The following is a 16,005-nucleotide window of genomic DNA, read 5'->3' as shown; positions in this document are numbered from 1 at the left end:
CGCTCCGTCCGCTTGACGTCGCCCTGTGCCCGCCCTTTACGTCCGACCATTGGGTCATCTCGGGTGATTGACAGCGGCCTGTTGACGGGTCATCCGGCGTTGATTAGTGAGTGGGCATGTCAATCAGAAACAGCCGTCTGCTATTGGTCATCCGGCTGGTGTTAATAAATAGTGAACGAGGCCAGACAAGCGGCCTAAGTCCCGCCCTCTCCCCTTTGCTAGCCAAAAGCCTGAGACCGAGAGAAAATATTGGCTTGGACCGAAAGGGGTTGGTTTCATTTGATTTAATTCTTTGTTTGAAAGGAGAAGAAAGCGGATGGAGAGCGCAAAGAGGGGAGGCATGAGGGGGAAAAAAATATTTTCAGAATTTAACGTTATTCGGAATTAATTTATTTTTCCCCCCATTTGTTATGTTAACATTTATTTGGAAAAAATAAAGAGAAGGAAACTGTATTGAAGAAAGGAAAGGCAGCGAAGGACAATGAAGAGGCGCAATGCTGATTGCAGCAAGATCAGGAGGCCGTTAAAACGGAACAGAATCACCGAGGGGATATACGGCAGGTAACAAAGAAAAGAAAACACGCACAAAATGCAAACCTTCGACACCATATTATTATTATTTTTATTATTATTATTAGTCATTATTAATGAAAATAAATGACACCCTGCCATAGTGAGGGAAGCGTTTGCTGGCGCTGGTTCTGGGTGTGTTTCCCTTGGACTAGGCCGCAGAGAAGCCTGGGGCTCGGGTAATAGAGGGAGGGGGGGGGGGGGAGGGAGTTGGAAACAACATTTTCTAATTTGGGATGTTCTGGCAATATGTCTTTTGTATAATTTTTTAAAACAAATAATGGTTAGAACCAGTGCTTCTATCTCTTGTGGTGCTGCTGTTTTCTAATGACATTGTAATGAAAGCAGAGTGAGGTGCAGCAGAGGGCTGCTGCTGTTACACACTTCAGTCAGAGCTGTCATACCCTGGTCTCTGACCAGATAAAGTTCTAATGCACCTCTGATCTGAATTGTGGAATATCTTTTGTACTGTATTACTTTTTTTTTGGTGTTGGACATGACTGATCAATTTTGGAAAGTAATATCTGTATTGTTTTTGATCTTATTGATATTTGGCAAAGGTGTGAACAATTCTGAAATGCCTGTGCTTTCTTTCTTTTGTTATTCCAATGGACAACTTTCCTTCCCTCCTCCCTTGCCTATTCAGTTTTAATGATGTCACTTTCAACTATGACCGAGTAGGTAACTTATAAGTTTTACAGAATTGATATTTCGTGAAGGGAGGAGTTGATAATAATAATCAACTGTTGTACATCATGGCTTTCTGCAATTTTGTATTGTCTATGTAAAAGTGTCTTTTAGTTTCTGCATTTCACTTTTTAAGTAGAAATTGTACCATGAAATCTATATTTTTGTTTTCTCCCAGTCAAGATTAAACATTAAACATTAAAATATTACTAAATTAGCATTTAATGTTTCAACTGCCATGTTTTATTTTGAATGAGATCTTATTTCACAGATGTTGTAAAATTAAAGTAGTTAGTAATCCTAGTACTTTAGCAATTTGTATATCAAAAAACTATTTAAAATCCAACATACTTTTGTCTGCAACTGTGATGATGGAAGTCTACATTTATGGAACATAATTCAAAACCAATTAAATATTTTTTGAACTAAAATCATTATTGAAGTGGGGAGATACGTGATGGCCTGTTTGTGCACAACAAGGTCCCATAGAGAAGTCAAGTGAATGACTGACTAGTTTTATTTTAATGGACATTGTCTGAGTGAATACAGGCCCAATCACCAGAACTCTCTGTTCAAAATAGTGCTTTTGGGCCTTTTATGTACACATGAGAGGGCATACAGGACCTCAGGTGTACATCTCAACAGAAATACAACACTTTTGAGCACTGCATGAGACTTTATTTGGATTAGTAATCTCGTCTTTTGAGTGTGGCTTGATCTTGCATGCTTCCAACTTGGTGAGATTGCAATCAATGATATGAAGGTGACACCAAGTGTCCTTGAAACTCTGACCTGCACTTTTAAGGTAAAAGTTGAGAGGCTGTTGTCAACAAACAAGATCTTCAACTGATAGCTTTTCAAGAGTGGTGGTAGTGTAAAGTTCTTGAAATTGTAAGACAATGGTGTGACTGGGTTGATGTAATCTAAGTAGTAAACTTTTATCCCCATTGGAAGTATGTTGCTGTTGATGTTTTCACAATGAGAAGCAAGTTGTTTTTTTGGGAATAGTTAGAAACTTCCACTGTATGGATGTGGGAAGGGGAAAGTTGTAGTTCATGCTGCGCATAGTATCTACTTTCAGTGTTTGAAAATAACAGTGTAAGTCTGGACCAAAAAAAGTGGAAGTTTGATGACTTGGAATTCAGTTAAATGTAGATGTGACAGTTAGTTTGTTGATCTTTTACTATTTGATTGGTAATCTAGCTGATTTACATGGTTAAAGTTAGTTACACTGGGACAAAAATGTTATCTCAAACTAGTGTAAAAAGAAACTGAACCAGCTTTTCAGTTACTCCTTCTGTAGCTGAATTTGAGCACTTTTTTTTTTACTGCAGTTGGGTTCAACTGTCAAGCCTCCAGATGCTGGGAGCCTTAAAGTTGATGACAACTGCTCGTATCACAGCAGAGCATTAAATTGAAAGAGATGTTGCTGTGTGAACGTGCCCTAACATTGATCAGCAATAAACTTGTAAAACCCTACCTATTTATTTCATCAACACTGATGTATTTAGTAGGTTAGACCAAAATACAACTGATGTTAATACACAAATGTTTAGAATGAATAATGCTTACGTAAGGCTAATTTGAGTTGCCTGAGACCGTGGCTGTAAAGTAAATATTTTTAATAAAGCTGAAGTTGGGATTAGCTAAAAGGAAACTTGAATCTAATTTTTATATCTGGTGAGGTGCACAGATATAGGAGACCTTTTGATACTGCAGAGACAACAAAGTGATTAACAGTTTTGAAATGTATACTGCTGTGCAGTGATTATACTCTTGTTATTGTCCACAATATTGCAATGCAAATTTGCTCTAAGTCTAAATTTGAAGCTCTGAGACATGCTTTGAATTGCAAATTCATCTGCTAACTGAAATCGCATGATGGTGAGTGCAAAGATGATAGCTTGACAATTTTTATTGCAACAGTTCTTAGTTAACGTTCTTGGTTGAGATTGTGTCGTCTTCATTGACCGTGACCACATACCATGCCACTGAGAGCCGTATCTTAGGACCCTCACTTTGGAAGATTGATCTGATTTATTTCAGTGCTTTGTGAACACCTGTGCATTGAGGAAAGAAAATAGTTTCTTATCCAATTATGATTCAGCACTAGTACATGTCATTTCATATTGCTCCTGCCATGGTTTAAACTCATATCACTGCATGGTATTGAATCATGGTTGATTTGTTTACATTGAAGTTGAAAAATACTATGTCAAAACATTTAACCCATTCATCTCAGGCTGGAGTTAACTTAAATCAGCTCGGCTTCTGACTTGTGATTTCATGTTATTTATTAATGTATAAGAAACTTTAAAAGAAAAAAGCATAAATAGAAGAGGTCCCCTGGCTATTTATTGATACTGGACATGTGGAACAGAACAGTTAGTTCCCACCATTTTCTGTGTTTCATTGGACCAATATGTTAGTGTAATCCCTTTTTCATACTTGTTATGCAAATCGCTGGAAAAAAAATGTAAACCATTCTAGGGGGAAAAAAAAATCAATGACCCATGTCATTACTAATCTGTAAATTGATCAAGTTTGGGAAGTAAAATGTGGAATTGCGATTTACACAAACAGCATTTTGCCTTTGACCTCCATTACTTTGAAGCACTTGTTGGATTTTTGCATTAATTTCCTTTAAACTCAACATAGTTAGATTTGGAGCTTGTCGACCAACATTAGGGCTTATGCCCGAAATGTCGATTCTCCTGCTCCTCGGATGCTGCCTGACCTGCTGTGCTTTTCCAGCACTACACTGTCAACATTATTGTTGTTTTATTGCTGATCAACCTCTCTGGCCCAGAAAAGGAAAACTTTACACTTAGTTTTCCTATAGATGGTAAATTGAGAAATTTTAAGAACATTTTTTCTTAGAATTTTTGTTTCTTTTCAATCTTATTTTGCTCTGTCTACTTTTTATGTAAAATTTGTGCTTGGGATTCCCTCTAATTCACCTTCCTCCCATTCCTATTACTTTCAAAGTCTTTATGTATCATAGTTTAATCGATCAGCCTTTCTCTAGATTCCAAGATGTCTCCTTATCCTTACCAATTTTTTAATAACCTCTCATTTCCAGCAAATTATGGTGCACATCACTACTGAATTGAAATGTGCAAGAAGCAGTCTTTTAATATCTGCACCACGGGGTCCTCTCTTCCAGCAAAATGAGCTCACAGATGTAGTATACCCAAAGTAGCATGATTCCAAGATGGGTCTACCATAAGCAGTAGTATTGGTTTTGTTCTAATTTTTCTGAAATAACAAGCCTGTCTTTGTATAAATTAAAAGTTTTATCATGTTTAATCCTTTATCAACACTTTTTTTTCTATAGCCTGTTACAAATCTGTTTTATCCAATAGAAAATTGGCTGTCTGCACATTTTAACAAAATTTTAACTTTCCGGTTTTATATGCAAGTAGTTTGTAAATTACTCTTGATTGCCTATTTCATGTACATTAATTACATTTGACATTTTGTAAATGTCCATATTGGACAACTGTTGGTATAAAAAATATGAAATCATAGTTGAATAGTAAATGAAGCAGAGGAGAGATGAGGAAAAACCCTTTACTTTTGTTACCGTGACTTGGAGGTGCCGGTGTTGGACTGGGGTGGACAAAATTATAAGTCACACAACACCAGATCATAATCGAACAGGTTTGTTTGGAAACACTAGCTTTCCGAGTGCTGCTCCTTCATCAGGTGGTTGTGATACACAACCACCTGATGAAGGAGCAGTGTTTTGAAAGCTAGTGCTTCCAAATTAGCCTGTTTTACTATGATCTGGTGTTGTGTGACATAACTTTTCTTATGATCTGGAATATAGTGTCAGAATAGATGATACCAGTTTCATCATGATTTCTAAATGATTCGGAAATGCATATGTAAAAGAAACTAGTTGCAACAACGGAGTGAAACTAGGTGGGTTTTTTTATTCAGAGACAGAATGAAGCAAATAGCCTGCCATGAGATTACATGATGGTATGATTGTTTTACAAGGAAGTGTGTTTGGCTATATGTTCAAACTTTTAACTAGGAGATTTTTGGAAATTCCAAATGCTCGATTGTTTTATGTTGGTACATGCAATAAATACTGAGTGCAGAAAAAGTTAGTGGTAACACCAACAATTAGGAAAGTTGTCTGAGTGTGTTCCACTTGCATCATGTCATGAAAAACCCACAAAATCTTTATTATTTGCAGGCATCTTTATTTGTACCATTTTTCAGAATGACCTGTGATCCTTAGTTAATGCCTTTACAGTTTGCAAATGCTGAGTGTACACACTGACTTTGTTACTCTGTCGTGGTACAGTTGCTGCTTTCTGTGCATTGTGTTAAATAGAATTATATTGCTTCCTATCTTTGGTTGTCTATATTTTGTATGTAGAGTTGAAACTGAATTAGTTTAACTTCCATTTGGTGGATTACAATAATACAGTAAAACAAATGCATAATTCTGTAGATGCTGGAAATCTGAAATTAAAAACAAAGTACTCAGCTGGTCAGCAAGTATCTCCAGAGAGAGGAAGAGTCCTATTGTTTCAGGTTGGTGACTCTTTTTGTTAGCTGCGCGCTGTCAGATCTGCTGAGTTTAACTGGGCATTTCAGCTGTTTCACTTTGTTCTTGTTTTCATTTCAGATTTCCAGCACCTGCAGTACTTTGATCTCTACTTCTTTTGTGACCCAGATTTATATGATTGAAATATATTCTTTTTGTATTCATGGGGACATTGTTTATGGGTTCTGTAGTTGCTGAATTTACTATCACTGTATAGTATGTTGATGCTAATTTCTAATGTAAATATTGCACATTTTCTTCTTTAGTTTGTAAATTACTCTTCTGCAATTCCCACACCATAATATCTATATTTTTTGAAGTTGGTTGCTGTATCCTACAGAAATATGTTTTAAATCTTTTGAGAATAGTTTGTGATTTATGGAAGTTAATGTATTATGATTTAAGGGTGGAGAGTGACGGTCCTTGACATCAAATCAGCATTTGACCAATTATGGCATGATCAAACCTGAATGCTGGAGTCCATGAGAGTGAAGGGAAAAACCCTTTTCCCCAGTTGGAGTCCTACCATAGCTAGTTGTGGTTGTTGGATGTCAACCTATCAGTCCCACGACATCAATGCAGGAGTTCCTGAGAGTAGTGTCCTAGATCCAATCATCAGTTGTTTCATCAATGGCTTTCCTCCATCATAAAAGACATTTATCCAGTTATCAGCAGTGTTCAGGACTAGTGACTATACAGATAATAAAGTGGTCTACATCAACATCCATAACATCTGAGCTTGGGACTGATGAGTGGCAAATAACATTTACAACCCACAAGTGCCAGGCAATACCATCCACAATGACAACACACATAATGTTCATTTTAATTACCATTGGTGAATCCCCCACTATTGACTTTAAGGGTTACCATTGATCAGAAACGCAACTAGATGTACCATGAAAATTCTGTGATAACGAGAGCAGGTCAGAGGCAAAATCTATAGCAATTAATTCCCCCACTCCACCCCATGTCATTACCCATGAGGTATATCAGGAGTGATATAGTGCTTTCTACTGACTTGGATAAGTGAAACTCCAATGACACTTGATCTTAATACCCTCCAAGACAAACCTGCCATTTGATTGGTACTCTAGCCACTGCCTTCACTACCTAGGATGCACTACAATTACTCATTAAGGCTATTTAGACAGCGCCTTCTATATGCTAGTTAGTGTTGGTAGCAGGTGCACGTGAACACTAGGCAAATTTCCTCCAAGCCCCACACTATTCTGTCTTGGATGTTTATTGCTGGGTCAAAAACCAGGAAGGTCCTTCATAACCATTCTGTGGGCGTTCCTACACTGCAAAGACTGCAGCTGTTCAATTGTCCTCTATGTAAATCAAGCATTTCTTTTCATTTTATTTTTTTTTCAAAAACTACCTTGCTCTCGTTCTAAATCGCAAAGGTGAAGATGTAACATTTCTGAAACATGGAAAATAAATGACTTTCCTAAGGGGTTTGTGTGAACATTTTGATACTTCAGGGATAGCAAAAGAATTTGACTTGTAAATATATAGAAATGTCCAGGTGACCCTTAGTAATTGAATGCAATATTTATGATATTTTTAAATTTCCACCTCCAGTTTAATTTACCATATTATCTTCCTTTTTTGATCTAGTAGCTACACTATCAGTATTATGTAATAATAGATGTGTTTTAGATGGAAATAGATGTAATAATGTGTTTTTTTAAATAATTTATGCTCCAGGCCTGCTGTTTAAAAAAATATTGTTTTAAATTAACAATGGCTTTGTTCTTAAAAATGCGTTGTTGGAAAAGCGTAGCAGGTCAGGCAGCATTAAAGGAGAAGGAGAATCGACATTCCTGAAGAAGGGCTTATGCCCGAAATGTCGATTCTCCTTCTCCTTTGATGCTGCCTGACCTGCTGCGCTTTTCCAGCAACGCATTTTTAAGCTCTGATCTCCAGCATCTGCAGTCCTCACTTTCTCCTTTGTTCTTTTTGGTGCCTGCAGTCTGTTATTTTGACTTTTCTATTCTTCTGAAGGTGAAGCTCTCTAGTACTTGACTTTTCATTTTTAAGTCTCTTGTGTACTGGTGGACATTTCAGCTATGGAAATATTACAGCTGATTCAGTCCTGCATTCATTTAAGTTTTTAACTATCCCATCACCTTGAATGCTAATCTCCAGCTAACTCTGCTCAGTTATTGTAGTTTTCAAAAGTCCTTGAACAGACTATATGTAACAATTATAGTGGTGCCCAACAATATGGCAGTGAGAATATCTGCAAGCAATCTAAAACTGTTGCCTAGTCATGACATTGGTAATATCAGACAACAGCCCATCCACAAGGAAAGCAAGTTTGAATTTTGGCAAATTCCTTCCTCATTGTCAATTATCTGAATTGTGAGAGGAGCCACTTGGTTTATGTTTTCACTGGTCACTTGCTCAGGTGATACTCGGTTGTGATGTTGTTAGCATCATTGTGCTGCAAATCTTCATACAGCCTTGACTGAAGAAGATGCTCTAAGAGCATTGAGCTAACATTTGGTTGTAACATAAAACTTCAACAAAGTCAAGGTGTTGCATCATTCAGTTACAGGAGTCATGGCTGACACAAGGCAGATTGATCACAACTGCAGCAATCTTTGTAGTCTCAGATCAACACCATTGGATTTCTTCAGTGCAGTGTCCTTGTTCCAACCATTTTAATCTCCTTCCTTGACAGTATTTTTGTTTAGAAGATCAGAAGTGGGATTGGTTGTACTTTCAGGTAGAGCAAGTAATTAAGGAAATTAACAAGGTTTCCGTTTATCACGGGGGAGCTCAATAGAAAAGTAGAGATGTTATACAGGACACTGGCGAGATTGTATCTGTAGTACTGTGCACAGTGGTGGTTGCCTTATTTCAGGAAAAACATAAATACAAATTGGAAGCAGTTCAGGGAAGGTTTACTAAATTAATATCTGGCATTCTTATGGTTTTCCAATGAGGGAACATAAGACATAGGAGTGGAAGTAAGGCCATTCGGCCCATCGAGTCCAATCCTCCATTTAATCATGGCTGATGAGCAATTCAACTCCACTTACCCGCATTCTTCCCGTAGCCCTTAATTCCTTACTAGATCAAGACTTTATCAATCTCTGCCTTGAAGACATTTAAAGTCCCGGCCCCACTGTCCTCCGTGGCAATGAATTCCACAGGCCCATCACTGTCTGGGTGAAGAAATGTCTCCTCATTTCTGTTCAAAGTTGACTCCGTGTAATTCTAAGGTGTGCTTACAGGTCCTAGTCTCCCTGCCTAATAGAAACAACTCCCCTGCGTCCACCCTGTCTAAGCCATGCATTATCTTGTAAGTTTCTATTAGATCTCCCCTCAACCTTGTCAACACTAATGAATACAATCTCAGGATCTCCAGCCATTCATCATATGCTAGTCCTACCATTCCAGGGATCATCCGTGTGAATCTCCATTAGATATGCTCCAGTGTCAATATGTCCTTCCTGAGTTGTGGAGTCCAGAATTGGACAGTATTCTAAATGGGGCCTAACCAGAGCTTTATAAAGTCTCAGAAGCACATCATTGCTTTTATATTCCAACTCCCTTGAGATAAATGGCATTATATTCGCTTTCTTAATCACGGACTCAACCTTCAAGTTAACCTTTAGAGAATCTTGGACTAGCACTCCCAGATCCCTTATAGTTTGGCTTTATGAATTTTCTCACTGTTTAGAAAATAGTCCATGCCTGTATTCTTTTTTTTCTCAAAGTGCAAGACCTCGCACTTGCTCACGTTGAATTTCGTCAGCCATTTCCCGGACCACTGTCCTAAACTGTCTAAATTTTCCTGCAGCCTCCCCACCTCCTCCGTACTACCTGTCTGTCCAGCTAACTTCGTATCATCGGCAAACTTCACCAGAATGCCCCGAGTCCCTTCATCCAGATCATAAAGTGAACAGCTGCAGCCCTAACAGTGAACCCTGTGTGACACCACTTGTCACCAGCTGCCATTCCAAAAGAGAAGCTTTTATCCCAACTCTTTGCCTTCTGTCAGACAGCCAATCCTCAATTCATGCCAGTAGCTCACCTCGAATGCCAAGGGCCCTCAGCAGATAACATCCACTGGGTTTCCCTGGTCTAACCTACTTGTTACCTCTTCAAAGAATTCTAAGAGGTTTGTCTGGCACGACCTGCCCTTACTAAATTCATGCTGACTTGTTCTAATCTGACCTGGCACTTCGAAGAATTTAGAAATCTCGTCCTTAACAATGGATTCTAGAATTTTACCAACAACTGAGTTTATGCTATTCGGCCTATAATTTTCCATCTTTTGTCTTGATCCTTTCTTGAACAAGGGGGTTACAATAGCCATTTTCCAATCATCTGGGATTTCCCCTGACTACAGTGACTTTTTTGAAAGATCACAACCAAAGCCTCCGCTATTTCCTCAGCCACCTCCCTCAGAACTCGAGGATGTAGCCTATCAGGGCCGGGAGATTTATCAATTTTTAGACCTTTTAGCTTTACTAGCACTTTATTCTTTGTAATGGCTACCATACTCCAGTCTGTCCCCTGACTCTCCTTAATTGTTGGGATAGTACTCATGTCTTTCACTTTGAAAACTGACGCAAAGTATTTAAGTTCTTCAGCTATTTCTTTATCTCCCATCACTTGCCTTCCAGCAACACAATTACATCTGATTTTTGCCTTCTCTCTTTCAAATTGCAGACTGAACTCCTACCATATTATGATCGCTGCCTCCTCAGTGTTCCCTAACTTTAAGATCTTTTATAATGTCAGTTCAATGTAATGAGCCAAAGTCCAGAATAGCCTGCTCCCTTGTGGGCTCCATTAACAAGCTGTTCCAAAAAGCCATCTTGTAAGCATTCCTGAATTCCCTTTCTTTCGATCCACTGGCAGCATTATTCACCTAGTCCACTTGCAGTTTGAAGTCCTCGTGATCATCATGATCTTGCCTTTCTGATGTGCCCTATCCTGGTACAACTTGCACCCCTCGTCCTGACCACTGTTAGGACTGGACAACACTCCTATTGTGTTTTGTTTGTAGTTGTAATCCCTCAACTCCACCCACACAAACTCCACATCACTTGACCCTCTGTCGTTCAGTGCCATAGATTTAATTTCATTCTTAACAAGGCAACCCCGCCCCCTCTGCCCACTTCCCTGTCTTTTTGATAAGTTGTAAATTCTTGGTTGGTTTAACTGCCAGTCCTGAACCCCCTGCAATCACGTCTCTGTGATGCCTATGACATCATAGTCATTCATGATGATATGTGCCGTTAATTCATCTACTTTGTTACGAATACTATGGGCATTCAGGTAAAGTGCCTTAATGCTAACTTTCTTATCCTCATGATTTCCAACATCTCTAGTAATATGTCTTAAGTTATCCATCCTTTTTTTTTTTGCTTCATTCCCAGTCTGCCACGAACTTAAACCCTGCACACATGCTAACCTACTGCTTATCTTTCTACTTGACTCCAGACTATCTGTTGCTTTCCCTTCTCCCTGTCTCACAACTTTAAACTTCTAGTGACAGCCCTATTTATCCTTTTTGCCAGAACTCTAGTTCCAGATCGGTTCAGGTGGAGACCATCCCATTGGTACAGACCTACCCGGTTCCTAAACTGATGCCAATATCCCATGAAATGGAATACCTCTTTCCCACACCAATCTCTTAGCCACGTGTTTGCTTCCCTAATTTTCTTATCCCTTTGCCAATTAGCACATGACTCGGGCAGTAATCCAGCGATAATGACCCTAGAGGACGTGTTCTTCAGTTTCTTTCCTAGTGCTTGATAATTGCCAGACAGGTCCTTCTTCCTGGCCTTGCCTATGTTGTTAGTGCCAATATGGACCACAACAACTGGATCTTCTCCCTCCTGCTCCAATATCCTTTCATGCTGGTTGGAGATGTCCTGCAACCTGGCACCGGGCAGGTAACACACCAAGCGGGATTCCTGACCTAACTTGCATAGGATACTATCTGTCCCTCTAATTATAGAATCGCCTGAAACAACTACTTGTTTTTATACTCCCCCTCTTGGATGGCCTTTTGCACCATGGTGCTGTGGTCTGCTGGCTAATCCTGTACACAGCCCTTTTCCTCATCCATACAGGGAGCAAAAATTTCATACCTGTTGGGCAAGGTCAAGGGCTGAGGCTCCTCCACTCCTGAATTTAGGATCCTCCTGCCTGCCTCAGTTGCAATCACACCCTGTTGCCCCTGATCACTAACTGAATTTGAATTACTTAATCTACCAGGTGTGACTGCCTCCTAAAACAAAGCGTCCAGGTAACTCTTCCCCCTCCCAGATGTGCTGCAGTATTTGAAGCTCAGATTCCAGATCATCAATTCTGATCCGGAGTTCTTCCAATAACCACCACTTGCTGTAGATGTGATCAGCCAGCTCCCACATCATACCGCTTCAGTACATCACCTGTCCAGCTATCTCTTCCTAGTTAATTAATTTATACAAATTTGAGTCAAATAATTTCTAGTACTTCTCTATGGTCTTATTCAACTAAACTAATAGTAAACTTTTAATCAGTCATGATACATGAGAAATATCAATTGGAACACCTAATCTTAGCAAAACCCGAGAGTCCTTTTTTTTTCTGTTAGAACAACAGGGCGGGTGGGAGACACTACACGTGTCGTGTCTCGGGATTCAGCGGCTGCCCAAATATATATCCGGCAGCCCTCTGCTCCTTGCTGTGGCCTCTCCCTCTGCTGCTCCTTTAAAAATTGTTCTTGCGCTCTCCCTTCCTGGCAGCCATCTGTTCTCTCTATCCTCTCTCCTCACCGCTCTGTAAAAATGGAGGGGTAGGCCATGGACAGACTAGGCTTGTACCTGCCAGGGTTTAAAAGAATGACCGGTATCTTAATTGCAACATCTAAGATCCTTTAGGGTCTTGACAAGGTAGATGTGGAGAAAATGTTTTTTAATTATTGGAGACTCGAGAACTAGGGATGACTATTTTAAAATCTTTTGACCGTTGAAACATTTTCTGAGGGTCATCTGTCTTTGTGACTCTGCTTCCATTACCTTTTTTAGGAAAGAGTCCTTGAATATTTTTAAAGGAGAGTTAGTTAGAATCTTAAAAACAAATCGGAATCTAAGCAGATCTGGCAGCATCTGTTCTTACGAAGGGTCACTGGACCCAAAATGTTAACTCTGATTTCTCTCCAAAGATGCTGCCACACCTGAGTTGTACAGTCAGAGTTGTGCAGCATGGAATCAGACTCTTCGGTCCAACTCGCCCATGCCACCCAAATATTCTAAATTGATCCAGTCCCATTTGCCAGTATTTGGCCCATATCCCTGTAAAGCGTTCCTATTAGTGTACACATACAATGTATTTTAAATATTGTACTTTTACCAACCTCCACCACTTCCCTGGCAGCTTGTTCTATACGCACAGCACTCTGTGTGAAAACGTTGCCTCTTGGGTCCCTTTTAAATCTTCCCCTCTCCTCTAAAACCTATACCTTCTAGTTTTAGATGCATTCTCCTACCGTGGAGAAAAGACCTTGGCTATTCTAGGTGGCACAGTAGCTCAGTGGTTAGCACTGCTGCCTCATAGCTCCAGGGACCCGGGTTAATTTCCTGCCTCGAGCAACTGTCTGTGTGAAGTTTTCATGTTCTCCCCGTGTCTGCGTGGGTTTCCTCCGGGTGCTCCAGTTTCCTCCCACAGTCCAAAGATGTGCAGGTTAGGTGAATTGGCCATGCAAAATTGCCCGTAGTGTTAGGCGCAGGGCTAAATGTAGGGGAATGGGTCTGGGTAGGTTGCTCTTTGGCGGGTCGGTGGGGACTCGATGGTCTGAAGGGCCTGTTTCCACACTGTGTGGGAATCTAATCTAATCTAATTCACTTTACCCATGCCCGTGAGGATTTTATAAATCTTTTATAAGGTCATCCCCAACAGTCTCCGCTCCAGGAAAAAATAGCCCCAGCTGATTCCACCTCTCCCTCTAGCTCAACTCTTCAGCCCATTCAACATCTTTATAAATCTTTTCTGAACCTTATCAAGTTTCACAACCTCCTTCCTATAGCAGGCAGCAACCCAATAGTGGCCTCACCAATGTTCTGTACTGCTGCAACATGACCTCCCATATACTCAATGCACTCACTAATAAAGGCAAGCATACTAAATACCTTTTTCACTATCTTGTCTACCTGTCTCTCCACTTTCAAGGAACTATAAATCTGCACTCCAAGGTCTTTGTTCAGCAACACTCACCAGGACCTTCCCATTAAGTATATAAGTCTTGTCCTGATTTGCCTTTCCAAAATGCACCTCCTCACATTTATCTAAATTAAACACCATCTGGCACTTCTCGGCCGTTCTGATCAAGGTTCTGTTGTATTTTTTCCCCCAGAAGTTTCTGTTTGGTTTCGAATTTCCAGCATCAGTTCTTTTTGTCTATTTTTTGTTGTTAGAATCTTCCTTAGTTCTTGGTCCAAGCCCTCTGGGTTTTAGTACCTGGGGATGACTTTCTCTGAAGAAAAGGTGAAATAGTCTTCCTTCACCTTTAACACTCCTCCTTTTTGTTGTCCCATTTGCCTGCCCGCCCGCCCGCCCCAGTCAAAGCAAAATGCTGAGAGACACAGTATAGTTTTACCTCCTTCATCTTTATTCCAGGCCCTGGAAGGAGAGAGAGAATGATCGCCCACGTGCACAGAGACAGAAGTTCTTGGTCTTCTCTGAAAAAACAGTTTCTTAATGAATTACAGGGAGGAGCATCCAGATAAGGCAACATACATATTGATTGGGTGACCATTAAAATAGGCGAATGTCAATAGCAAAGATTAAGCTATCTGGTGTTACACAATGAATGTTCTTAACCTTAACTGGCTTCACACAATGAATACTTCTCACCTTGTTAAACTGACCTTGCATGCTACCAATATTGTTAAATGGCTCTACATACTGGATGCTTTTCCACCTTGTTAATCCATTCCCCTCGCCTCCAATTGTTAACTGCAAGTTCTTGGCTTTCCCTACTTGCTCTTACCCAATACACACTCTCAGATGGCCAAAATCTTCACTGATAATGTCCTGAATTGGGGTAGTGGGTTGGTACATCATTGCCTGGAGACAGAACTGAACAAGACATGTTGACTTTGCAGCTTCAGTAGCATGGAGAATGAGTCATTCAGTATTCAGTGTCTCATTCCCTGGGGTTTCTGTACCGTTTTACAATGCTCAAATGTGAGACAATGCATAATATAAAGCTGCGACAATGTTTGATGGACTTGAGCCCTGTCCAGGAACAGCAGTCTGCTTAATTTTTGCCTTAGTGCCTGCATTCTACCCACCACCTCCGCTGCTAAAAAAAACAGTGGCAACTGCATTTAAACACCACCTCACACTCTACCACAATCACAAAGGAGGACATTAGTAGTAAATCTAGAACATCGTCCCAAATTGGACGTAATTTGGCATTTCCTTATTGCTGTTCAATCATAATCCACTTAAAACCTTTGCCGCCCATTAACATATGCTTTTGTTCCGGATAAAGCTTACCATGATATCAGGACAAGAAGGATGGGCAATGCAGGTACTTTGATCTGTCACCAATCTAAAAGGATTGCCTTAAAGCTGTAGTATTTCAGAACTGTATAGTGAAACTATTAGTAAGGATAAGTATTCTGCTGTAAATCGTAACAACAAATGGTGTAATCTTGTTGATGTAGCTCAAAGCTTTCCTTGGCTTTGTTTCTAAACAAGTAAACAATGACTGTCACCTTTTTCAAATGTAAAATATATAAACCTTCAAAGACCAGAAAAGAATTTGTTACAATCCTGTTTCTAAATTTGAGAAGCAGCCATATAATCTGGCCTTCTCTCAAAGATTTAAAATTAACAGGGGAATAAAAGATGTTATTCTCACCTCCCCTCTCGCAAAAAAAACTTACTGCTGCCTTGTTTGTATTTTGAAATGTATTACTGTTGAGAATTATTTGCTTCCCCCTTCTTTCTCTTATTTCTGATTACCCTATTGATAATCATATGTTAACTCTGCTCTGTGATGATTTGGCTACAAAGCTGACAGGTTGTGTGTTCATTAGTTAATGACTCACTCATGCCTATGTAGTCACATGCATGAAGCATATCAAAGAAAAGCAAAATACGATTTCTTTTGGGAAGATTTGCAGCTCAGGTTGAGGTTCTGAATGTAAATTTGCTTGCTA

The 16,005-nt window shown here is 39.7% G+C and overlaps 1 protein-coding gene across 4 annotated transcripts in view; it reads left to right on the top strand.

The window, feature by feature from the left end:
• The first annotated feature begins 232 nt into the window (after window positions 1-232).
• The window catches only part of maco1b (macoilin 1b), a 110,203-nt gene continuing 94,430 nt past the window's right edge, over window positions 233-16,005 (top strand). For 2 of the 4 annotated variants that reach the window (XM_043717640.2, XM_043717637.2), the window contains exon 1: window positions 233-561. In XM_043717640.2, the coding sequence (XP_043573575.1) occupies window positions 482-561 (80 nt within the window). In that variant the 5' untranslated portion in view covers window positions 233-481. The remainder of the gene's footprint in view (window positions 562-16,005) is intronic. The other 2 variants (XM_043717643.2, XM_043717641.2) reach the window with 1 other exon arrangement.

The sequence above is a fragment of the Chiloscyllium plagiosum genome, unplaced genomic scaffold (genome assembly GCF_037043375.1).
Source record: "Chiloscyllium plagiosum isolate Xiang-an unplaced genomic scaffold, Cpla_swu_hap1 HiC_scaffold_30, whole genome shotgun sequence".
In the NCBI taxonomy this organism is placed as follows: domain Eukaryota; kingdom Metazoa; phylum Chordata; class Chondrichthyes; order Orectolobiformes; family Hemiscylliidae; genus Chiloscyllium; species Chiloscyllium plagiosum.
This window is presented reverse-complemented; position numbering and strand designations above follow the sequence as displayed.